The sequence below is a fragment of the Dryobates pubescens genome, chromosome 12, assembly GCF_014839835.1.
Source record: "Dryobates pubescens isolate bDryPub1 chromosome 12, bDryPub1.pri, whole genome shotgun sequence".
NCBI lineage: Eukaryota > Metazoa > Chordata > Aves > Piciformes > Picidae > Dryobates > Dryobates pubescens.
In genome coordinates, this window is record NC_071623.1 from 10,806,294 (window position 1) to 10,831,151 (window position 24,858).

General features: G+C 39.2%; 1 protein-coding gene across 2 annotated transcripts in view; it reads left to right on the top strand.

Annotated features, from left to right (window-relative positions):
* Positions 1-24,202, top strand: part of GK (glycerol kinase) — a 39,695-nt gene extending 15,493 nt beyond the window's left edge. The window contains exons 11-20 of one of the 2 annotated variants that reach the window (XM_054166137.1): positions 2,142-2,184; positions 2,829-2,909; positions 4,847-4,925; positions 6,739-6,835; positions 7,923-8,007; positions 15,146-15,266; positions 17,440-17,583; positions 18,554-18,634; positions 20,324-20,410; positions 23,510-24,202. In XM_054166137.1, the coding sequence (XP_054022112.1) occupies positions 2,142-2,184; positions 2,829-2,909; positions 4,847-4,925; positions 6,739-6,835; positions 7,923-8,007; positions 15,146-15,266; positions 17,440-17,583; positions 18,554-18,634; positions 20,324-20,410; positions 23,510-23,523 (832 nt within the window). In that variant the 3' untranslated portion in view covers positions 23,524-24,202. The remainder of the gene's footprint in view (positions 1-2,141; positions 2,185-2,828; positions 2,910-4,846; positions 4,926-6,738; positions 6,836-7,922; positions 8,008-15,145; positions 15,267-17,439; positions 17,584-18,553; positions 18,635-20,323; positions 20,411-23,509) is intronic. The other variant, XM_054166138.1, reaches the window with a different exon arrangement.
* The last annotated feature ends 656 nt before the right edge of the window (positions 24,203-24,858 follow it).

Genomic DNA, 24,858 nt, shown 5'->3' on the forward strand with positions numbered 1-24,858 from the left:
TTTTGAATTTAGTGTTACCTTCTCTTTCATGCTAAATGCCAAAACTTTGATAGTTACCATCTAACTACTGCTCTACTTTTCAAATGTGTTGACCTACAAAGTAAACAGTGTTCTAACTTTTATATTAAATAGTGAAGTTACTAAAGTTACATGGTTTGTGAGGTATATTTTGGGAAAAAAAAAGTCACTGTGAGGATGATCAGGGAGCTGGAGCACCTCTCCTATGAGGACAGACTGAGGGAGTTGGGGCTGTTCAAGTCTGCAGAAGAGAAGGCTCCAAGGAGACCTTCTTGTGGTCTTCCAGTATCTGAAGGGGGCCTACAAGAAAGCTGGGGAGGGACTTTTGAGGGTGTCAGGGGGTGATAGGACTAGGGGGAGTGGGAAAAAAAAAAATAGAAATGGGTGGATTCAGATTGGATGTTAGGAAGAAGTTCTTCCCCATGAGGGTGGTGAGACACTGGAACAGGTTGCCCAGGGAGGTGGTGAAAGCCTCATCCCTGGAGGTTTTTAAGGGTAGGCTGGCTGTGGCTCTGAGCAACCTGCTGCAGTGTGAGGTGTCCCTGCCCATGGCAGGGGGTTTGGAACTGGATGATCCTTGAGGTCCCATCCAACCCTAACAATTCTATGATTCTATGAAATATCTCTGTGAGAGGAGGTTTTTCATTTTAGAATTCTTCAAAACATAGATTAAAACAGGGTGTGTGATTTAGATTACATTTACTTCAGTGACAAAAAATCCACCGTGCTGCTAGACTGGAAAGATTCATTTCAGTCCTAGTGCTTAGTTTTGCTCCTGTGTCTAACTCAATCTGGAGGATTTTATATTTGTGGGTTTTTTCTTGCTATTTCTCAGCTTTTTTGTGTCCTTTATTTAAAATAGCTGATCAGTTAAATCAGGCAACTGTTGTAATCAAACAGTTGAGAAGCTCTCTGCTTAAATAACTTACTGCTCCATTTACAACCATGTGCTTCACTGAGCATGTAAGTGTATACACAGTATGGGACTTCCACAGGATTAATTACACATTAATCTATACTTGTTGCTAATTAACTTTCACATTATTGTTTGTATTTCTTCACAAATGTAATGGTTAGTGGCCTTGTATTTTAGTAAAACAAACATGGTTTTAAGTAATACTGTGATGAAGTGTTTTTATATGAAATACTTTTGTAACACAAGAGACCTTTTAAACAAATTAGCTAAACAAAAGGTAAAAACTAGAGCAGAGCAGATTGATATTGGACATAAGGAGGAAGTTCTTCACCATCAGGGTAGGGAAGTGCTGCAACAGGTTGCCTAGAGAGGTGGTGGAGGCTCTATTGCTGGAGACATTCAAGGTCAGACTTTCTGGGGCCTGAGCGACCCGATCTAGTTAAAGATGTCCATGCTCACTGCAGGGGGGTTATACGAGATGACCTTTGAGGGTCCCTTCCAGCCAGATGCATTCTATGATTCCAAGAGGTTATTTTTTTTTTAACCTTTTTGTATTATTGCTTCACCCCTGTTCTCTCCAAATATAATTTAAGATTATCTCAGTACTATTTTAAGCTTTTAATTTTCAGGGTATTAAAATGGAAGGGAACTCATAAATTCTTAGAATAAATTAGAGTGGATTATATTTTGTAATCCTTGTATTAAACTGTGGCCTTGAATGCAATGTGAGCTTCAAAGAAGTAATGAGCCATTTTCAGAAGTGTTTGAACTGAATATGTTTAAAGAAAACACTCTGCTTTGTGACAGGAAAGAAGTTCCTTAAATTTTGCCCTTTAAAAGCTTGAATTTGATATTGTGAAATATTTATTTTGTAAAGCAACTTTTCTGTTCAGTTTAAACTGAAGTAGGTAAACAGTGCCACCGAAGAGGAATTCAGTCTTAGTTTTCAACCGTATCTGTTCCTTGATTAAATATTGTACAAAAAGTAGTTAGAGAGAGAGAGGTGTGGGACCAGATTTTTCAGCTGCAGGCTGCATTTAGATCAACTTTTCCTGGATATTTTTATCATCAGTTAATGATAACATAACCTTCAAGGGGCAAAAGTGGTGTCTCAATTCTCTACAAGGGAGTCATGTATTCGTGAATTGCATTAACAGGTTATTCTTTTGAATGTCCTGGGTTTAACTTTGCTTTGCTTTCATGCTAGGTATGGAACAGGTTGTTTCTTGCTGTGCAATACAGGTCAGAAGGTCAGTGGCATTTTTTAGTTGTTTACTTTTTTTACATCTTTATTTAAGTTCTTGGTGCAACTATGTATTAACCTTTTTGAAGCTTATTAACAACAATTATGTTGTTAAAGATTAGAAAAAGTGCATACTGAAATCTTTAAGAATAGAAAGTAATAATTTGTCCAAGGTGTTTCAGTAAGACTCCACTTCCTGGCTCCTCAAGCCTCCAAAAAGAACTTTTCATAGCAAGTTTCTTGCTCTTTCCTTGTATATATTTCTTAACCTCACCCAGAGGTGCTTTTCTCCTTGTTTTGGCTATTTTATTTCTTCCCTTCATTTTCTCCCATTGTTTCTTTGTAATTGTAGTTGAATAAATAATGCAAAGCTTTGGCTTCTTTCTCATTCACATGTCCATCTAAAGGCACCCCGTTCTTTGCTGTGAGGAGACATCTGGGACAGTTTGTGGAAAAAAACATTAACAGCAGTGATCTAAGGGTTCTATCTTAAGTGTTTATTTAGAGTGACTGATAATTTACTTTGATAAAACTTTCCATATTTAATTTTGGTTTTAGTGAAGGTCTTGTATCTTGTTTATTACTATTTTTATTGAAGTATTTTCTGCCTCTGTTCATGTTCTACCTTTACTTTCCCTTTTCCCCATTTAGTCTGTGTTTTCTGAGCATGGTCTTCTAACCACAATAGCTTACAAACTGGGCAGAGACAAACCTGTTTGTTATGCACTAGAGGTAAGTGTAGTCATTTCTTCCTTCTTGTATTGATATATGTTCACATTTACTTCTGTTTTCTAGTATCTTATTATCTTCAGTTGCATGGAAGTCAAAATAGCTTTGTGTTATAACTTGCATGCCTCAAGGCTTATGTGTGGTTTTGTTTATCCTTATCTCCACTCTATATCATGTAATCTGATAAAAATGCTTCTACATTATATCAGTCATATTTTTAGATCATGATGGCTGAAACATTTTTTTCTGTTACACAGTGTTTCAAATCTTTAGTAAATGTTATTAATAAATAAACCCCAAAATTTTATACTAAATTTTGGGTAAAAAAAGGATAAGTGTTACTGTTCCAGTTATCCTCTCATAATAAAAGTCACAGCTTAATATTTTGGGGGTTTTATTTCATTCTAATGGCTTGTACTTCTTTTAAAAATCCAAATCAAGTTTCTGGGACAAGAATGCTCTAACAATTGAGCTTTTTTTGTCTGCTAAGACTTAGATGCCTCCTTGCAGAATTTAGTTCCTCAGTTCTCCATATAGCTCTAAGAACATACAAATTCTGAAGAAAAATTAATTTTTACTTTTAACTCCTGACTTCAGTTTTTTAAATCTCTTCTTCTGAAGCACAGATCAGCTGAGCTCCTATTTGGCACCAAAGCTTCTGAGCTGCTAAAGAGCCTATATTTTTCATGTGAAACAGGAAAAGACAGCATGCAGTATTTTCTATATTGGGAGAATAGTTTGTAGCTTATGGTACTTTAATAGGATGTGGAAGGCTCTGCTCTTTTCCTTTTCCTTCCTTGAGAAAAGTTGATTTGGTATTGGCCATGTTCCGACAAACTTCAGGGGGTTCATTTTGCATGTGTGTGAGAGGTTTATTTTTAATCCATGTTCTTCAAGCAAGAACTGGAGCTATCTTGAGAGTAATTTGTGTTTCTGCATGATCTAATACATGCATGTGTGCTTTGCTTCTTCCACATAGAGTCATAGAGTCACAGAATGCATCAGGTTCAAAGGGACCCTCAAAGGTCATCTTGTATAACCTCCCTGCAGTCAGCAGGACCACTTCCAACTAGATCAGGACATTTCTAACTCTCTAATGATATTGTCTGAAGAAATGGCTTCACCAGAAGATATTAAAGCTCCTTTCTCCTGTATCTATTCTAGAATCATCTACCATGTGCTGTGTTTAAGGCACTTTTCAGAGAGGCAAGAAATGTGGATGTAGCCTTTTCTTTTAATCAAACCTGCATCTTGCTACTGTAATAGTTAACTGGTTAGAAAACATCCCTGCTCATCTTTGCAATGATTTTGAATGAAAATGCAATGCTGCCCCTGTTTTGTTTGAAGCTTAGTCTAGTAGACTTGACACTGTCTTGTAAAGAATTCCATTTGGACTTTGGACTGAGATAGAAGCCCTGCCATTCATCTATGTTATAATGGCATATATCTATGATATAATGTTGAGGCAGCAGAGCAATTTGGCTGGCAAATGCAAGTGCTGAAATCATCTGGACATTGTAATTTGGACTCTAGACATAATCAGTTTTGGGTTTTTTAAATCAAAAACATAAAAGTCTTAATTTGTCAGAAATGGAAGTCTGAGGCTACCAAACCTCATAACTCTATATTCATCAGAAGACCTAAGTTAGGGAGACAAGAACACTGCTTAGGAAATGTCACGGTAACACCTTCTACCCTGAAAAAGTCATGTAAAATGCATCTTTTCTACAGGAAGCCTTTGTAAAAGGCTGCCATTTTTACATAACAGTCTTCACCTGCCAAGAAACTTGTACTTTGGTTTGTGAGCATTCTTGGGAATGCTATGAGCTCTAACTGTAAGCTTGCAATTGGAGGCCACAGAAAGCCCTCTTCTCCAGTCTTGTAGAAAGGAGCACAAAGCTACCAAAATCCTAATGTCATTGCGATTCTTTTTCCTTCAGGGATCTGTTGCAATAGCTGGTGCTGTTATTCGCTGGCTGAGGGACAATCTAGGTATTCTTAAATCTTCACAGGAAATCGGTAAGTATTCACAGCTGGGAGCTGTTCAGTGTTTTCTTTTTCAGTGTATTGATGTCTTTAATGTTGAATGAAAGTTCAACATAGTCAAGTAAAGAGAAGATGGAAGATGCTGTGCTTAAACAATTTGGTTTGCTTCCGTTAAATCACTATTTATTAATACATGTATTTCATACACTGTATCAATACAGTCTTTGAAAACCTTTGTCAGCTTTGTTAGGAAGATAGTAAACTTAGAGTGCATTCCTTGGTTTCCTAGAATACTGAATTTTCCAGAGTCAAGATTATCTACATCTCTATGACAGAAGTCAGGGCATATTTGATCCTAAACATAAATATTCATCCTTTCATCAATATGATCTACATATGCAATGGTTTATGTGGAATGTTCCATATCCATAGGGTTAAGGACCTCAGTTTGCAAAGATGCCTCTTAAAGGAGTTGTGGAGGATGGTAATTTATTTTGGCTAAGAATACAGTAATCCTTTAACATTTGGGTAGCTGATGTTCTCAGCTTTGTTTGAAATGAAACAAGCTGGTGCATGACATTTTAAAAACTAAGAATATACCAAACTTTGAAAAAGGAGAAAAATGCTGGAAGCATGCAAGTGTAGCAGTTTGGAACTGACTGATTTAGTGAGATTTAGGATTAAAAAGCAATTAATTGTGTATTTTTAATAATTTGACAGCTTATTCAATAGTGGAAAAAAGCAGAATTCAAAACTTAAAACACAAATCTATTTTTTTTCTGTAAGAATGCTGTGCAGGTCATACAGAAAAGTATAAAGTACTGCCATATGAATTAGCCAACTGTTGAAACACTACAGTACCTCTTGGCTTTACAAGTTTGACTAGACCTTCAGAAGGTTTGAGTTTCAAGAGCTTTAATCTTTTCAGTGATTTTAAAGTCATGTGGAACTTCATCATCTCTTTCTGTTTCCCTGACCATGTCCTTACTTCTCCCTGTTTTTCTACTCTTTTCCTAAGTAGAGAAGTACGAAACTACTATTTTTTAAAGACTTTTTAAGTAAGTTTTCCTACGTCTTTTCTCTATTGCTGTACTTCTCTCATGAATGAAAACAGAAGAAATGTACAAAAGCTGAAAAAACACACCCACTCACTTTGATTTTTTTTTGTTACATAAAGGAGCTGCATGTTACTTCTTTTACAGTTTTAGGTATTTTAATATATTTTTCCAATTGCAAATGTTTTAATTTTAGTTCAGATATACAAAGTCATTACTCAGACATTAAAAATCCTTCAGACTTTCTTGTGGCTGGCCTTGTGGTTATATGTGTGAGGTGAGAATCTAAATCTCTAAATCAATTTGAAATTAATGGGAATTTAGTTCTCAGCTCCCTTTGGTCTTGATCCCATTTTACTTGCTCGCCTGGACTTGAATGCAAGTCAAGTGTGACCTTTTGGACTGCTTTAAAGGTTGAATTCTTTACCCACAGGATACTATTTGAAAACCTTTCAGAATCTAGGTCAGAATGCTGAGTACATGATTAGATGTTTTGGGTTTGATTTTTCATTTTGCGTTTCCCACACCTCTCTATGCCCCACATTCCATTTATCTTGTTGCAAATGGACAGGTAATTAATGAGGACCAGAGTGCTACAGTTCATTGTATTTTTTAATTGTACCTACAGTTAGGTGTATTTTCTAATTGCATGTGGCTTGATTTCTTTTTGTAGCTACCTAACATATTCTGAAAGTTTTTCTTATTTAAATCATAACACCTTTAAGTGTCATGTTTAAGTGTTGGTACAGTTGTGAAAAGCTAAGTGAAGACTGTTTCTGTGTGTGCATTAGAAAAAATGGCTGCGGAAGCAGGGACCTCTTATGGCTGCTACTTTGTGCCAGCATTTTCAGGACTGTATGCACCATACTGGGAACCCAGTGCAAGGGGGTAAGGATCTGACTAAACACTGTGTTTGCAGGGAGATTTAATGAGTCTGCAAATATTTTTCACTAGTTCTTCCAAGTAGGTGCAATGGTTCTTTTTGTCCTTTGATGTGCCTGTGATGTGTGGTATCTTCAAGCAACCACTACATTTCTCTTTTATACTTAATCAGTTCAAAACAGCAACTGCTATTGGGAGAAGAAGAAGGACTGGCTAGCTCAGCTGCTCTCTCCTCTCTCTGAAACACCAAAAAAAGGGGGGGCAGAACAAGGAACAGGGAAAACTTCTGGGTTAGATTGTGTGTTTTGCAGGACAAGTAAAATATGGTTGTATTGCTCTTGCCACTAACAGGACCAGCAGGGTTTTATTGTTCACACATTTCTGATTCTGAAAGGATGTTCATCATGTTAAGTAGAAAGAGGAGGTCAGCATACATGGCGAGCTGTCAGACAACAGAAGCAGAAAGTGAAGAATTTAGTGCTGATGAGGTTTTTTTGAACTCAGTTTCCCATGGCTGTTGCTTTCACTGTCTCATATGGTACAGGCTACTTTATTCCTCTTCACTTCTCCTCACTTCCTCTTGCCTTCTGTCGAGCTTTCTTTCCAGTTTGTAGCACCATTTCCATATCAAAAAATCTCTGTGAAGGTACAAAAGCAACTACTGAATAGAACATATTGAAAACAATGTTAGGCACTTAGAACACAGCACTGACCTAGATGGGCTTTTCCTTAAGAACTGAAAGCACTAGAAAATGTAGCAAGATTTTAATGATTTTTTTAAAAAAAGAAAAATCAGCCTTAATGATACATTTCCTCTTCTTAAAGGAAAATTAGAATTTGTATGAGTATGAACCTATCTGCATGCAGACTAGCTATCAAATTTTAAGGTTTTGGCAGTTTTATTGATTGGACAGTGAATGCATATCTGCCAGGAAAACAGAGATGAGAGAATCTGCATCAAAGAGAACCAGTCTTTTAAATATTATAAAGCAATCCTCATGCAATGAAACTGAATGAGCTTTGAAGTAGAAGGCCAAGGTGTGAAGTAACAGTGTAAAAAAAATCTAACTGCCTTTTTTTTTCTCTCCAACAGTATCATCTGTGGCCTTACTCAGTTTACAAATAAAAACCACATTGCCTTTGCTGCACTAGAAGCAGTCTGCTTTCAAACACGAGAGGTAATGACAAATTGGGACCTAAATTAATTGTAAAGCTGTATGCTAACAGGGACTGTGGCTCTTCAGAAAGAGGGAGGATTGAAAAGATTTAATGAAGATTAATCATATGTTTTATATTGTACTTGGCTATTACTCGTCTCTTTGCATGAACTGTTGAAATGTTGAAAAAATTGCTCCTATGGGCTTAGCTGCAAGGATGTGGTTGGGTCCTGCATTATTTTGGGGTGGCAATGCTGCTTTTTATCATTACTTAAAATAAGGTGAATGTATTTTGGAAGTATTTAGAGCTGCAGAACAGAGACACTAAAATAACAAGGCTAGTGATCTAAGAAGTTGCATGAGTGTAGGAGATTATAGACACCAGGCTCCAGAGCCAACCCATCCCTGAAGTTGTTGGGCAGAGCAGCGAAGATTGGTGGATGGAGTCTCTTTGTTTACAAAGCCTAGTTACACATGGCAAGCAGATAAAGCCCCCTTGCTGAGCCAGCTGATCTGGCAAGAGAGGCAGGTGAGGTGTAAGCAGAGCCATGGCCTTAGCAGGCACTTGAAACACACTCTGAACTGATTGTAGGGTCAGACCACAGACACCAGCCTCCAAGATCAGCCCTTGGAGCCAAACTCTGCCTGTGGCAGTTTGGTAGACTGGCAGAAATAGGTGAACAGGGTCTTGGGTTACACCTGGTGAGCAGAGCAACCCCCTGTACCTAGTTTGCCAATCTCGAGAGAGAGACAGGAGGGGCATGGGTGGAGCTGCAGCCACAGCAGGCTATTTAAGTGGCCCAGGATGTGATGAGAGCAGTGAAGGGGAAAATGACCTTGGGGTCCTAGTGGATGGAAGGTTGACCATGAGCCAGCAATGTGCTCTTGTGGCCAAGAAGGCAAATGGTATCCTGGGTTGTATTAGAAGGGCTGTGCTCAGTAGGTTGAGAGAGGTGCTCCTCCCTCTCTACTCTGCCCTGGTGAGGCCACATCTGGAATATTGTGTCCAGTTCTGGGTCCTTGGCTTCAAGAAGAACCTCAGGGAACTGCTTGAGACAGCCCAGTGCAGAGCCACGAAAATGATTAAGGCAGTGGAACAGCTTTCTTATGAGAAGAGACTGAGGGAGCTGGGGCTCTTTAGCTTGGAGAAGAGGAGGCTGGGGGGTAACCTCATTCATGTTTGTAAATACATAAAGGGTGAGTGCCAAGAGGATGGAGCCAGGCTCTTCTTGGTGATGCCCAATGACAGGACAAAGTGCAATGGGTGGAAACTGAGGCATAGGAAGTTCCATGGAAACAGGAGGAAGAGTTTTTTTTCACTGTGAGGGTGACAGAGTACTGGAACAGACTGCCCAGAGGGGTTGTGGAGTCTCTCTCTCTGGAAGCATTCAAGACCCGCCTGGATGAGTTTCTGTGTGGTCTGGTATAGGTGATCCTGCTTTGGCAGGGAGGTTGGACTAGATGATCTCTCAAGGTCCCTTCAGTCCCTATCATTCTGTGATTTTGTGATCCCTGCACACTGAGCAAGGTCAAGGTAAAGGGTGTGTAGAGTCATCTGGGCATGCTGCAGCCATTTGTGCTGAAGGTCGCACAGGCAGGACTAGCCATGGTTGATACCTGGGCAAAAACTGTTTTGAAAAGAAATATGCTGACCCAGAGGATTGTCCACACTCAGAAAAGCCTACCACCCCTGTCACAATAACATCCACAAGTAAAAAGGGTTGTAGTCATAGAATCATAGAATGGTCTGGGTTGGAAGGGGGTTGCCTAGTCCAACGCCCTCTGCAGTAAGCAGGGGCATCCTCAACTAGATCAAGCTGCCCAGAGTTCTGTCAAGCCTCACTTTGAATAGGTGTCTCCCTTCTGAGGGGAACAGAGGGTCCAGTGATCTCCCATGTAGGTGGAGAGGAAGTAATGATTGTTAGTCCAAGAGCAATTCAAAGAGACTTTAAGGCCTTAGGATGAGTGGTGAGAGATTCTGGGGTGTAGGTCATCTTTTCTTCTTTCTTCCAGTCACAGACAGTGAAACTGGAATGAACAATCAAATCCAGTCTACTAATATAAGGCTCTCTGGCTGGTGTCACCACCACAAATTTGGGTTCTTTGATTATGGTATGACCTGGACAGCACCAGAATTGTTGGCATCAAACAGGAGATATTCTTCTCAAAGTGAGAAGAGGGTCTTCTCACAGAATATTGCAGGGCTGATTGACAGGGCTTTAAAGTAGGTGGGAAGGGGGAGGTGGAGAGTATCATCCGGTTTTATGTGACAAGGTGTGGGATGACACACCAGGGTTGGTGGGATGGGGGACTAATAAGGGCCTTCAACCCATTGCCCTGAAGCATGCAGGGAAAAGGCAGCATGCCTTAAGTCTCACAGAGATGACACAGAGGCTCCTGAGGTAGTAGCAGCCAACAGGGAAACATCAGGGAAATACCTTAAGGGAATTAATGGGTGTTTCTCTAAAAAAGGGGACATGTCTGACAGCCCAGCTGAAGGGCCTCTGCACAAATGCATGCAGAATGGGCAGCAAACAGGAGGAGCTGGAAGCTACCTTGCTGCTCAAAGGCTACAACATAGTGACCATTACTGAAACCTGGTGGGATGAATCCTGTGACTGGAGTGTGGCTATCGATGGATATAAGCTGTTCAGAAGGGACAGGAGGGGAAAGAGGGGCAGAGGTGTTGCCCTCTGTGTTAAGAAATGGATTGAATGTCCCTGAAGAATAGCCATGAGCAAGTCGAAAGCTTATGGGTAGGAATTAGAGATGAGGCAACAAGGGGAACCTTGTGGTTGGAGTCTGCTAGAGGCCTCCCAGTCAAGAGAAGCATATCGATGAAGTGTTTCTACTCCAGCTACAAGAAAGCATCACACTCACAAGCTCTCTTTCTGCTGGGGGACTTCAACACTTGCTGGAGAAATAACACAGCAAGTTGCAGGCAATCCAGGAAGCTCCTGGAGTGCTTTGGCAATAACTTCTTGGGACAAGAAATACACACCCCTACCTGAAGAGGTGCAATATTAGGCCTGTTGGTCACCAATGCAGGTGAGCTCATCAGGGATATCAAGACTGGAGGCAGCCTAGGCTGCAGTGATCATCCACTGGTGGAATTCCCACAACTGAGGGACACAAATCAGTCAAGAAGCACAGTCAGGACCCTGAATTTCAGAAAGCAAACTTCCCACTCTTCAGGAAGTTAGTCAGTAGGAACCCCAAGGGACAAGGGAGTAGAACAGAGCTGGCAGATCTTTGAGGACATGTTCCATAGAATGCAAAAGATCACAATTCCCAGGTGTAAGAAATTATAAAGGAAGGGAAGAGACCAGTGTGGCTGAGTTGAGACCTGCTGGTCAAGCTAAAAGGCAAGGAGGAGCTGCACAGGCAGCAGAAGCAGGGACAGGTATCCTGGGAAGAGTATAGAGATGCTGCCTGATTGTGTAGGGACGAGGTCAGGAAGGCCAGGGTAGAGTTGGAGCTGAACTTGGCAAGGGATGCAAAGAATAACAAGAAGGGCTTCTACAGGTACATCAATGAAAAAGGAAGGATAAAGAAAACATACCCTCTCTGATGAACAAGAATGGTGAGCTAGTAACAACAGATGAGGAGAAGGCTGAGGTTCCCAACAACCTTTTTAACTCAGTCTTCACTGGCAACCTCTATCCCAAAATCTCACAATTTAAAAAACCACATGGTAGGCATAAGAGCAGCAAAGTCCCTCCCATGTGAAGACCAGGTTTGTGACCACCTGAGGAACCTGAACATACACAAGTCTACAGAACCTGATGAGATGCATCCCAGTGTCCTGAGAGAATGGGTATTGTCTGCGGTGATGGAGATAGCTTGTGTTGCTTCTGCTACACAAGGACAGAAAAGAGTTTAAGCAAGAGAGCAGCAAACACACCAAGGGAAATCTGGGTTCACTTTATGCCCATCACATCTTCTATTGCCTTAGCTGGCATTCTGCAAAAGCAACCCTGCACTCTCACAGAAGAAATGAATTCTCCAACCAAATCAAAGGGGTTGATACCAGTATGTTCAGAGCATTAAAATCTTTGTATCACCATCAACTATCAATCTACATTCCCTGTGTTCCACAGAAATAGAGGAGAAAATGAAGTCCCTATAACCCAAAGGGTAACAGTCAGACCTGAATTTGGTAGCATGTTTTGAAACTGCTCCTATTTAAACATACAGAGGTTTAAAATAACACCCAGATAAAACTGTGTGAAAGGAGGAAAGCAGCTTGCTGTTTCTGTAGTGACATAGAGTGAGAAATGTTCATGTGGGAAAAGACCTGCCAGATGTCACCCAGACATCTGCTTTGGAAGCTGTTAGCCTCTGAGTCCTCAAAAAGTTGTGAGGGAGCTTGGAATTCTGGTACTAGAAGTCTGGTTAAAATTACAGGAACCTAAACTGCTAGACTAGTTTGTTGTCTGTGTCTCTCTTTCCTTGTCCCTCTTCCCATCAATTCTCTCTCATGACAGCCCAATGAACTTTCCAGCAGAAAATCATCCCTCTTTTTGCTGGGCTGTTTTTCTGCTGGATTAGTGGCCTCAGCTGCCTCACAGAGAAGTATAGCAAATGTCAGAATGAGAGACAGGTCATGTGGCTAGGGTAGGAGGGAGTGGAATGAAGCTCTCAGTCTGAGTGAGGGTGAAGTTAACTGTTTGAACAAATCTATTACTTTCCCATACTTTACTCACTGTCTTTTTAGCACGAGGAGTGCCAAATCAGGTCTCTGGACATGCTTAAATTAACAGCTTAAGTCCCAGTGACACAGATAAAACATATGTACATATTTAAAAGACACATTTTTCTGTCTTGTCAGAAACAAAGTTCTTTCTTTTTAACTCCAGTCAAAATCGGAGTCTTTTGTATCCATCAGGAAAGCCCTCACATGTCATGTCCGTTGGAGTTTTTACTTGTTTTATTGCACCATTCAATCCTAAGTCTCTGTTCCTCATTACTCAGAAAGCTCATGTCTTGTGCAGGCAGATGACACTTGTTATGTTAATCCTTCCAGAAGGCATCATGGAAAATTAATCCATTTTTAAATTCCAGGAACTGTACAGTGCTTTCATTAGACAAAACACAGACTCTTAGATACCTTCATCCAACCTCAGTACATTAGAAATACCAGTAGCATGATCATGATTTGTTTTGTTCCTTCATCCTTTCCTGATTTCTAGTATTCTTTTATTTTTTTTTTTAATCTCTGCTGACTGCATAGCGAGATCCAACATGGTCTTGCACAGTGGTAAACAAAGCCAGGACTTCCAACAGTGTCTGTGTGCAAAGATGAGATTAAGAGGTGTTGATGGAGTTCTGACTGCTAAAAAAGGCAAGTGAAGTCAGCACAGACAAACTTAAAATGATACATGTGAAGGAAACAAATGGTGGAGAGCATTACTAGCTCAGTACTGCCAACAAACTTTGTTGCTGTGCTATGGATTCTCTTTCCCAGTTTCTTTCTAGTGTACTGAGCAGTGAAGGCCCACGGGCAGATGCTGCCACCATGACAACTGTCTTTTACCTTCTATTAAGCATTATTTATCCTGTGGAAACTCATTTAATTGCTTTAAAGATTTTCTCCAAAGGGACCTTGCTGACTGACTTGCTGGGAACAGGTAGAATCTCTCCATCTTTCTGTAGAGTTTTTACTACCTCACAAGCCAAACATTTTTTAATTCCTTTTTTTTTTTTAAAACCATGTTGACATTTCCCAGTAAGGATTGCTATAACTGGTGGCTTTGTGAACTACAAAACAGCACAGAATGTGGCTTTTTCATGGTCTGTGTTGCTTTGTTATTTTAAAGTGACAAAAGCACACCTCTTTTTTAATCAAATAAAGTGAAAATGACAAAATCATTCTGAACTAGATATTGCCTACCTTTCTCAACAATAAAGATGCATCATGTAAACAAGATTTCATTGACTGCTCTTCTATAACCCTAGAAAAACCACTCTTTTGTATTTCATAGGTGCTTCTAGGATAATGCCATGGTGTAACCAGTAGCTAAGTAGTTACCAGTAGTAAACTAAGCAAGCTAAATTCTCTTGGGCTAGAACAATCTTCACTATCAATACAGACAGGGGGATGAGGTGGTAGAAAGCAGCCCTGCAGAAAAGGACTTGGGAGTTCTGGTGGATGAGAAGCTGGGCATGAGCAGACAATGTGCACTTGCAGCCCAGAAGGCAAATCACATCCTGGGCTGCATCAAAAGAAGTGCAGCCAACAGTTTGAGTGAGGTGATTCTGCCACTTTGCTCTGGTGGGACTTCACCTGGAGCACTGAGTCCTGGTCTGGAGTCCTCAGTACAGGAAGGAAATGGACCTGGTGGAGCAGATCCAGAGGAGGGCCATGAAAATGATCAGGGAATTGAAACAGCTTGGCTATTAATGCAGGCTGAGGGGGCTGGGGTTGTTCAGCCTGGAGGAGAGAAGGCTCTGGGGAGACCTAATAGCAGCCTTCCAGGGGGGCCTACAAGAAGGATGGAGAGAAACTGTCTACTAAGGCCTGTAGGGATAGGATGAGGGGAAATGATTTTAAACTAGAGAAAAGTAGATTTAGGAATAAGTTCTTTTCCGTGAGCATAGTGGAACACTGGAAGAGGTTGCCCAAGGAGGTAGTTGAGGCCCCATCCCTGGAGATATTCAAGGTAAGGCTTGACAGAGCTCTGGGCAACCTGATCTAGTTGAGGATGCCGCTGCATACTGCAGAGGTAGTTGGATTAGATGACCTTTGGAAGTCCCTTCCCAGACCATTCTATGATTTTCAGGGAAACCCTCTAAAAAAAGCATATTGATAGGTGTCAGTGAATTAAATGCTCTAATTTTTGTTAATTATCTCTTGTAAACACTTTAACAATTTTCATTTCTTTTCAGCTGTCCATTGTGCCACTGAGAAGGAAACATGAGTTTACAAAATCTTGCACTAACAGTTTATATTTGCAGCCTTGTCTTGTGGAATGTAAAATTCACAATTGCTCTTTCAAAACAGTTCAACATTCAGCAGCTGCTCTTGAAGTGTATTCCAAGTTGCCTGTTCAAAACATTTACATTTTTCAGTTCTTTAATGCTGAATTATCATTATTTTACAAGGGGTATCATGGATTTCTCTGCAATTAAATCTTAACATATATTATTCTTACTTAAGCTTTTAGATGCCATAAACAAGGACTGTGGGATACCACTAAATCAGCTACAAGTAGATGGGGGAATGACCAATAACAAAGTCCTCATGCAGCTCCAATCAGACATTCTCTGTATTCCAGTAGGTAAGGTGATGTTACAACTGCTGTTTTCTGTTTAAAGCTGAAAGCAACATTGGTTTGTAATGGCTGATTATAGTTTGCCCTCATGAGGGCAAATTGGATGTAGTTGTTGCTGGTCTTTTTCTACTGCTTGAGAATGTTGGGGTGGTTTTGTATAGAAAAAGGTTTTAGATCTTTCTTCTAGTTTTTAGTTTCTCTTTTGTAGAGAATCACTGATATTTATTGGGTTGAAATGCTACAGCACTATGATGGTATTGAACTTTGTCATACCAATTTCTAAGCATCTAACAATTTTAAAAGAAAGATCTGGATGTGCTAGGATGTGTCCAGAGAAGGGCCATGAGGATAATCAGAAAGCTGGAGCTCCTCTCCTATGAAGTCAGGCTGCAAGAGTCAGGGTTGTTTGATTTGGAGAAGAAAAGGTTCTAAGGAGCCCTTTGTTGTGGCCTCCCAGTATCTGAAGGGGCCTACAGGAAATCTCGTGAGGGACTTTTTAGAGTGTTGGGTAGTGACAGGACTAGGAGCAGTGGATCCAAGCTAGAGGAGTGAAGATTTAGATTAGATGTTAGGAAGAGTTCTTTACCATGAGGGTTGTGAGACACTGGAACAGGTTGCCCAAAGAGGTGGTGGAAGCCTCATCCCAGGAAGTTTTTAAGGCCAGGCTGGATGTGTCTCTGAGCAACCTGATCTAGTGGAATGTGTCCCTGCCCATGGCAGGGAGGTTGGAACTAGATGACCCCTGAGGTGCCCTCCAATCCTGACAATTCTATGATTCTATGAAATTAACACTCCTCCTGCAACAGTTGGCCCTCAGAGTCTTGCTCAGTGATAAATCAGACCTTTGTACCTCCATCATTCACAATTTGCTCTTGCATTTCAGTGAATAGCAAATACCCTTTTTTTCTGTTTCCTTTGCCTGCACAAACCTTTTATTTCATTTACTGTGTAACTGAAGACCCACAAAACATGTCCATTCTGTTTTCTCCCACAGCAGCAATGAAGAAGGGAATAGAGGTTACAACAAAAGTGAGGGGAAGTTGCAACCATTTTTCTTGGCATATATAATATGATATAGAAACTCAAATGGAGCTGTTCCTCTCTGAGGCAAATGGAAGTTTACAATCCACTGTTCTGATCTGACAGCAATGTAGTCATTTTAGAAAGGATCATATGGCACAGAAGTCCCCTAGAATAATGAAAAGGGGGTTTTAGCTATTGAAGAATGTGTTCAATATGCTGAAGCTCTTTAAAGACCTTACTTGAAACCTGGAGCATTTCAGCACCAGTGAGAAGAACGCATCTTTCTGAAGACATATTTTAACACCTGCAGTAGATCTCAAGTTGCTGCCTATTGTAAACTGTGTTACATCTCCATCTATACTGAAGACTTACAATTTGCTGTATGAATGTAGTAATGTAGCCTAATATGCAGCCTCTAGAAAATTGTTTTGAGAACTATTGTTGCCTCTTACGCGTGTATGTGAGACGCTTCAGTGGTAAGTTTGTAACTCTAGAGATACCAGAGCTTGCCTTCAATAACAAATTAAGGCTCATGCCATCAGTGCAGATACATAGTTAGAAGGTGAAAAGATATGATCAATGAAATCAGGTTTTAAAGGGTCCTCTGGAGCAGGGAAGCAGGCAGTTCTAGAATTAAGTGAACAAATTGACATTTGGGAGTGGTATGGTCTTCTATAGTGTCTATAAGGCAAACAAGATAGGTATTTAGCCTCCTTTAAGATGCCTTTTCTAAATACAAATGCTTTTGATAACACAATATCTAGGGCACAGGAACAAGACTGATAACTTATCCAATGATCACTGCTTTCAGGAGGGAAGGAGAAGACAAAGTATTTTAATGTCAGGAGTACTGTAAGGAAACTGATGGTTGAGTTCACTAACCCTGCCACTGCTATGAAAATGGGCAGTTGCATGATTCAGTCTTGCAGGAAGTAGTGACCTGAGATATTTCAAACACTTGAACAACTCATTGCTGAAGTTAACCTCATAACAATGTGAATGACAATAAAATGAGGCCTGCAGTTGATAAACTTAAAAGAAGCACATAGCAGTTGTGGAAAATAAAGATTTCTAGACACATGGATGAATCTTTAGTTCTGATGCTGTCAAGGTGACTTTGTTAAAAATCATCATGGCCTTCTCTGATTTACCTCAGTAAAGCCCTCAATGCCTGAAACAACAGCTCTGGGAGCTGCTATGGCAGCAGGAGCTGCAGAAGGAGTTGGAATTTGGAGTCTGAATCCTGGAGATTTGACAGCAGTGACATGTGAACGATTTGAACCACAGATCAACCCAGAGGGTAAAACTCTCATATTATCTAGCAAGTTAAAACTTCCTATTTTGTGCCTAACAGATCAGGATTTTTTTTTCTTTGTTGCAGACTAACATATTGATACAAAAGTAGCCAAATATATATAAATATCCTCACAAATGCTGAACATCACCTTTGTAGTGTTTTCTTTAGCCAAAAGTGCATTTCACTTGGTTAGTTTTGTCCCATTATTAACCAGTAAGAAATGATTAAATGATTAAAATAACAAAACTCCATAGGGGAATGTGGCAGAATTTTTTAATTTCTTATTTTTGAAAGAGTCTTGGCACTGGGCATTAAGAGTTAGTAGCTTTTGATTTATAGAAAGTACAATTAAAGAAACCTCAACAGGTTTTTGCTGGAAATATGTCTCCTTATGCTCCTGTGCATTTGTGAGTTTTCACAGATGTAGAACAAACTGACTGGTTTTGGGAGACTTCTTTTGGATTTAAAAATCCTACATTTTTTTGTTGTTATCTTCTTTTCATCAGTTCCTAAGTGCTTGTAGACATGAACTTATCATAATTAATCTATATGAGAGACAAATGCATTTTTGTCTTCTCAATTATTCCTTAATTTTTGGTACAGAATTTTGTCTTACCATTTTGATGTTATAATCCCTTCTTCAAGTCAGTATTTGCAACACAGAAGGGCTTCTGCATGAATAAAAACTTCTTCATTTTGTCCTACATGTAAATTTTGTTGGTGAACAAGGTTTGTTTCTCCTTACTGTGCATAACTCTGAGGGGGCTGGTTATTTTATTTTGATTTGGGGTTTTTGCTTACTGGTTGTTTTGGGGTTTTCCAATATGCATTTTATAGTACTGTCATGTGCAAATTATACTGTGCAAAAAAAAAAGTGGCAAGCTAATATTGTAGTCTTTGCTTCTAAAATAGTTGTATTTGTAGTTGTATTCATATTGAGAGGTTTTTCTGTTTGCTGATTTCTCCATTTCAGAAAGTGAATTTCGCTATGCCAGATGGAAAAAAGCTGTGATGAAATCTATGGGCTGGGAGACCTCTGAAGGTTCTTCAAATGGTAAATGAGAAATTAATGCAGGCCAAACGTTATTAATTAGCCACTGAGCCTAGGTAGTTAATCATGAGTTCAGTGACCTTTTCTGTAAATACCATCTCTGACCTATTCCAATGATTTTTAAATTATTACTGAAAGCTGTTGTGGAAACCAAGCAGGAAAATAGACAGGCAGGTCTTCCTCTTGACAAGAGGGAACAAGCAGTATCTTTTGGGGGTCTAAAAGCAGAGGATGTGAAGTCAAGACTAACTTCACGTTTTGCAGAATAGCAGTTGTTTTGAAAACTGTTGTGGAGAAAAAGCAGGAGAATAGATATGTAGGTCTTCCTCTTGAAAGGAGGGCACAAGCAGTATCTTGTAGGGCTCTAAAAGCAAAGGACATGAAGTCAAGACTAACTGCAGGTTTTGCAGAATAGCATTAGTTTACAAAAGAAAAAAAAAATCTTACCTAGAGAAGAGTTTCTAAGGCAGTGCAGGGACTTCATAAACTTTCTTATACTAAAACTTCATGTTGCCAAGGAAAAAAGTTTCATCCTATTGTTTTTCTTGCTGTGTCTTTGCTTTATTATTGGCTGTGTAGGAAGAAGGGATTGATAGCCACATCAAAATTGTTCAGCCACAAGGGCTAAGAGCAAGAAGCTATCATAAAGTGAAGGATTGCATAGACCTATTGTTCACACACAGAGAATATACAAAGACTTTTGAAGGACTGAGCAAGATCTTTCTTTTGAAGTAGAGGGCTTCTTCATCTGTCAGGTTTGAATAAATAAAACCTGCAGTCTTCTATGGTCTAGAATTTGAATTTATGTTTCAGCACTATGTCAGGATAAGTTTTTAGTCCTGAATCATCCTCAACACATCATTTTTGGGCTTTATCTTCACTTCCATTTCCCTTTTACCAGAAAAACTATTGGAATTAAAAGTGTTAAGTAAAGAATCCTCAAAATGTAAACTCCCCTCACAATCCACAGCTGCAGCCTTCAAGCTGCATGAACTCTCTTTATTGAAAGGTAAAGCTAAAGTTTTCTTTTTACCATCCTGTATGTTCATTTAAGTATTCTGTTTAATACCATGATCATGCAAACAATTCTGTCAAGGCTATTTGGAAGGGAAATAAGTAACTTAGCGTGAGTAACATGATTCACTTCAGTATTGTCCATTACGATTTAGTAGCTTTACATCTAAACTGTTATGTATTCTAAAATCCCAACTGCTTGATGAGTGTCTCACTTAGATATCATTATTTCCTTTTGAAGGATAGAAAGTGCTGCCTTGCAGAAAACAAAACTAGATCTTGTTCTTCAGCTCATATGAAAAGAGATGTGTTCATCAGGACTTACCCTCAGTGACTATCTGGTTCAACACTGAGGGGAGAAATGTTATTTTCCTTAGTTGCTGGTTTGAAACTTTGTCTTTTGCCTACTAGGAGTATTTCAGATTGAAGAATGCTAGAAATGGGCTCAACCTAGGTAGTGCTAACAGTGAAATTCAGACTTGAACTCTTACATTCAGAGTCTTTTCCTGAATTGCCATGGGGGTTATGCATAATTTCTTTGACTTCTTCTGCAAATGTCACTGCCTTTGTTTACTTTTTGCTGTTCAAATGATTTTTAACAAATATATTGCAATTTATATCTATATATTTCTTTTTTGATTTGCTTGACTGGAAACACCCTCCCCTGGATGACATCAGGTGACCCTAGTATCTTCTCTAGTCTGCCTTTGGGGTTTTTTATTATGAGTAGCATGATAATGTTTATCGGAGCAAAGTACGCCTCAGGTTAGTTGTTCTTTGAACTAGATCACTTTAAAAGCTGTCTACTCTAGTTTAAGTGTTGGGTTATTTTGTACTCCATCTGTTTATTTTTAGCAAAAATGACTGATGCTTTTTGTTGTTCATGCACACGAGTGTTTGAGGGTGTGAATTAGACATATGGTACCAAAGGGAACCATGTGAATGCCATCCTCATGTGCCATGAAATTCGTAGTTGTGAGTGCACATGAAACTTTGACCTCTCCCTTTGTCGAGCTTGTGCAGACTGTACACAGTTTATAAAAGGGATACAGGCTGGAGCAGCCTAGCAGAGTTTTGCATTGCCTGCAGTACAGTGTACATTGCAGTTAGAATAAGGTTCCATCCTTTATCCTGCATTTCTTCTCATAATGCTAAACTTTATTTTGAGGGTCTTGTTTAAATAAGGTGAAGACTTTTCTTCTATCCACAAAAGGCTTCGTGCACTCCTCTCATTTTCCTGGTCCTCTATTGTGTTGTTAGAAATCTTCATCTACTAAATCTATAGAATATTCTTTTTGTGCTTTGCTCTTGATGGATAGGTGAATTCATTTAGCATAAAGAGAAGAGACCCTTAAAGGCCTGTCTGCAAAACTGCAGAAAGGGACTGTGTGCATATGCAATGAAGATGCATCTTCAACTTATTAATGTGTGTTTTATTTCAAAAGAAAGTTCTTGGTGTGGATGACTGTTAGTTACTTATGCCAGAAGTAAGCCATTTCATTAAGGTATTCTCATGGCAAGAGAGAGAAGTTTCTGTGGTGATGTCATTTGTTCTTTGTTGTCTTGTTTCGTAGTTTCCTTCCAAAGAAAATACTTTACAGTATAGCCATAGTTGCTGCTTAGTAAGCTTTTGAGGGTGGTGGTTTAGTTCTCTTTCTGTGTTTTGGATTTGGCGGGATGGGTGGCAGGATGTTACTTAAACAGATAGTTGAGGACTCTTGCATGCTGCTGTGATAATGTGTTTGCATTTTCTGTCCAGCCATTCAGCCTGACTTAACTATTCAATTATTGTTTTCCTTGCATGGGAGAGAGTGAGCTTGTAGGAGAAGTAAAATCAGACTAAACAAATGCTAGGCAAAAAATCAAACTGAACAAATGGATTGACATTGATTTACTAACTCTGAAATGTATCTCTGAATGAGAGCAATGTTGATTATGAAGAACAAAATAAAACCAGCTGTGAATAAGTGGGTAAATTTTTAACAAGCTGAACTAAGAAACCTGAATGTTAATTCCAGGGCAGGTTATTCACCACATGGAGGATATCTAAAATAATCCAAAGATCAGCGTTAAGTAGGCAGATAAGCAACTAAAATTCTGGGTTTATTGCTTTTTTTTAAAAATCAACTAATCATTAACCTGCATAGAAATACCTACACTTGCACTGCTGGAACTCATTTAAAAAAAGAAAGATTATTCTTTTTCTCCCATCCCTAATCTTCTCAATGCCTTTCTGACTCATAAGTGTAAAATGTATTCACCTTAATTCATTCTGGCCTTCAGACCCCATTTTTACCCCTGTTTTCAGGTAACGGTAACTATTGTTGCTATAAAACCAGATATAGTTGATTTATATACCAATATATTCACTTTATGTTCCAATATATTGGATTATTATTTACATGATAAGATTGGGGACAGGAGAAGCTGCAAGAAATTTCCATCTATCACTTGCTTTAAAAGGAATTAATCCCTAAAAAGAAACTGCATCACTGATGACACATGGCAGTTGTTGTTTTTCTGAACTCTGTTAAGGTAGAACACAATGTATGGAGTTTGTGTTGCTGATTGCAGCAGGGCTCAGACATTTATTCTGGTAAATATAATTTTGTTTTTGAAAGCCAGAACTAGCTGACCTGACTTCCCTTCTAATTCAGTTCAGAAACTCTGTTAATTATTGTTGCATTTTAAATTTTAATGAAACACCAGAACTGCAATGCAGTTTTCAATGTGGTAGGTTTGAGGACCGAATCTACTGTGGATTGAATTCATCCTTCATGTGCTGAAACAGCAGTAAGTCTTGCATGGCAACAGTGCTGCTGTTGAATGTGTCTCTGTAGGGCCATGATTTTATAGCTGCTGAAATGTGAAGGAAAAAATCTGCTGTGGTAGAATAGAGAACACTAATGCAGCAAAAATCCATTTACAGACCTGCTAAACTGACTGTCTTTTCATGCAGTACCTGATGACTGACTATGAAGAGCAATACTCTATTTCATGATGTTATTTCATCATTTCATCAAATTGGGGTCAATTACTTGTGCCTGCTTTTATGGTTTTCATTTTTCTCTCCCAGGGGTGAAATATTTTCTGTTATTTCACTATTAGAGCAAATTGTGTGTAGCAGCTGGAATCCTCATGCTAAAAGTCTGTTAAGTTTTTCACAGTGCTTTTGGAAGGGATATTTCAGAGATTTCAGCATTCTGTAGCTATACATTTTTGGTTGATGAGAGTTAACTGAAAATGATAATACATTTTATTAGACTCAGATTTAAGGAAATGCTATTTTGTGCTTAAATTGGCACCCCTCAAGCCATATATAAGTGGGGAGTGACTGTATACAGGACCTTATGTGACATCTGGAGTACAAAGTTATTCTCACAGAGGATGATGTTGATAGTGGTAGTAATCTTACATTCTTCCTGCTTCAGTACCCTTGGGGTTGCTTTTTAAAATCTGTTTTTCCTTTCTATTTTCTCATGTTGTGACAGTCACTGCCAAGCTGCATGCTCATTTACTCCAGGGATCACTCTGCAGTTCTGCAAGTTAGTTGCAATGGTATTTCATGAAGATTTGAAGGCTGAACTTAGAAAAAACCCCAAAAGCTTAGAGTACTTTTCTTCAATTCTTGTTAAAAATTTACCCATCTTCATAGGGTGCTCTCCTCTCTCCTACACATGCACATCCAACACACTTAGGTGCTGTCTTGTCTGATATTGCAAGATACACCTAATTTATAATTGCATTCATTGAAAACAAAGATAGTTATACTGAATTCCTCATCCAGCTCAGCTCTGTTATAGAATGTTATTGATGTTATAGAGTAAATTCTATGTTTCTAATGTTTGTTCTTTCTTATTTAAGGTTCTGGTAAATGAGACTACTTAGTGGACTCTCTGGATGCAGCTGAATGTTTTTGTTTCATTTTGTTTTATTGTCTGAAGAGATTCCAGCACCAATGTGATTATACTACTTGTGTGACTAAATCCATTCATGAATCCATCTGTTGCCGGTCCCTGAGTAACCTCCCAGTGGTACACTGATACTTAAGTCTTCAGCCCTTCATTACTCTCCTCCTTTCCCCTTCAACTCTAAGCACTCTGGAGGCCTTTGCGTGGACTATCTCACATCACCTTCTAAAATTTCACAAGCCCTAGGTTTGTTTGAGAAAATTGGGCTATAGAAAACCCTGCAATTTATGAGGTGATGTCAGATATTTAGCCATCCTTTTCTGGCTCTTGGTACTTTATACAACACACTACAGACAGTTAACAATGCACTACAAAACTTTGTAAACATCTTGCAATTCTTCCAGCTCCTGTGAATTACCTTTCATATGTCTATGATTGCCAAAGATGTTTTAATGTAGTGACCACTAACCTGAAACACCTCCAATGGTACAAGTCTTTTAAACACTAGCTCAAAACATATTCTCAGCAACAGACATCGCTACTGGTTTGGCAATGGAGAGGTTGCTGCTGTGGTCCACAGAGTACTGTTGAAACGGTCGGTTACAAAGTTGAAAAGTTTGGGTTGCCTTCTGGCCTAAGTACTCAGTTTGCCTATTGTAAGTATTTAGGATACTAAGTCCTGTAGCTATAGCTTTAGAGATAGGAGTAAATAGATGTTCTGGGTAAGGCCATGTTTCATGTTGTATTTTTGTGTTAGTTTGGAAAGGCAAATTTGATGCAGAGACAGGTTTTTGATTCTCAGCAACTGGTAACTCTTGAAACTGCTCTGTACAATGCACTTTTCTTGGCTGATCCTGCACATATTTTGTCATCCTGTTTAAGGATATTTTATTGACTATTTGTTAAATTTTTGAAAGTTGAGGCTAACTTAGTTTTCTTTAAAGAGGGTCCACTCCAAATTAAATATCAGTACTTTAGTTTTTGATCTCATGTAGTATATCTCAGGGACCAACATTTCTTTTTTGGTTTCCATGTCCATACTTATAACAGCAAGTTATTACAAAATAGGCTGGGACAACCCAAACCCTTGGCTTGGAAGAGTAAGCTCTTAGCAACTGAAACAGGCCAGGGGAATTTTGCAGGCAAAGAGTGAGACCACTGAGTTGCATTTGCTTTGAAACTTTTTGTCCTCCACAGGTAACAGTGAGACAATAATCTTCAACTTTCCTGTTTGTACCAACAACGTGACAAATAACAGCCTTATCAGTTAGGTCACAGAAAATGTGGGTTTGTATAGTATTA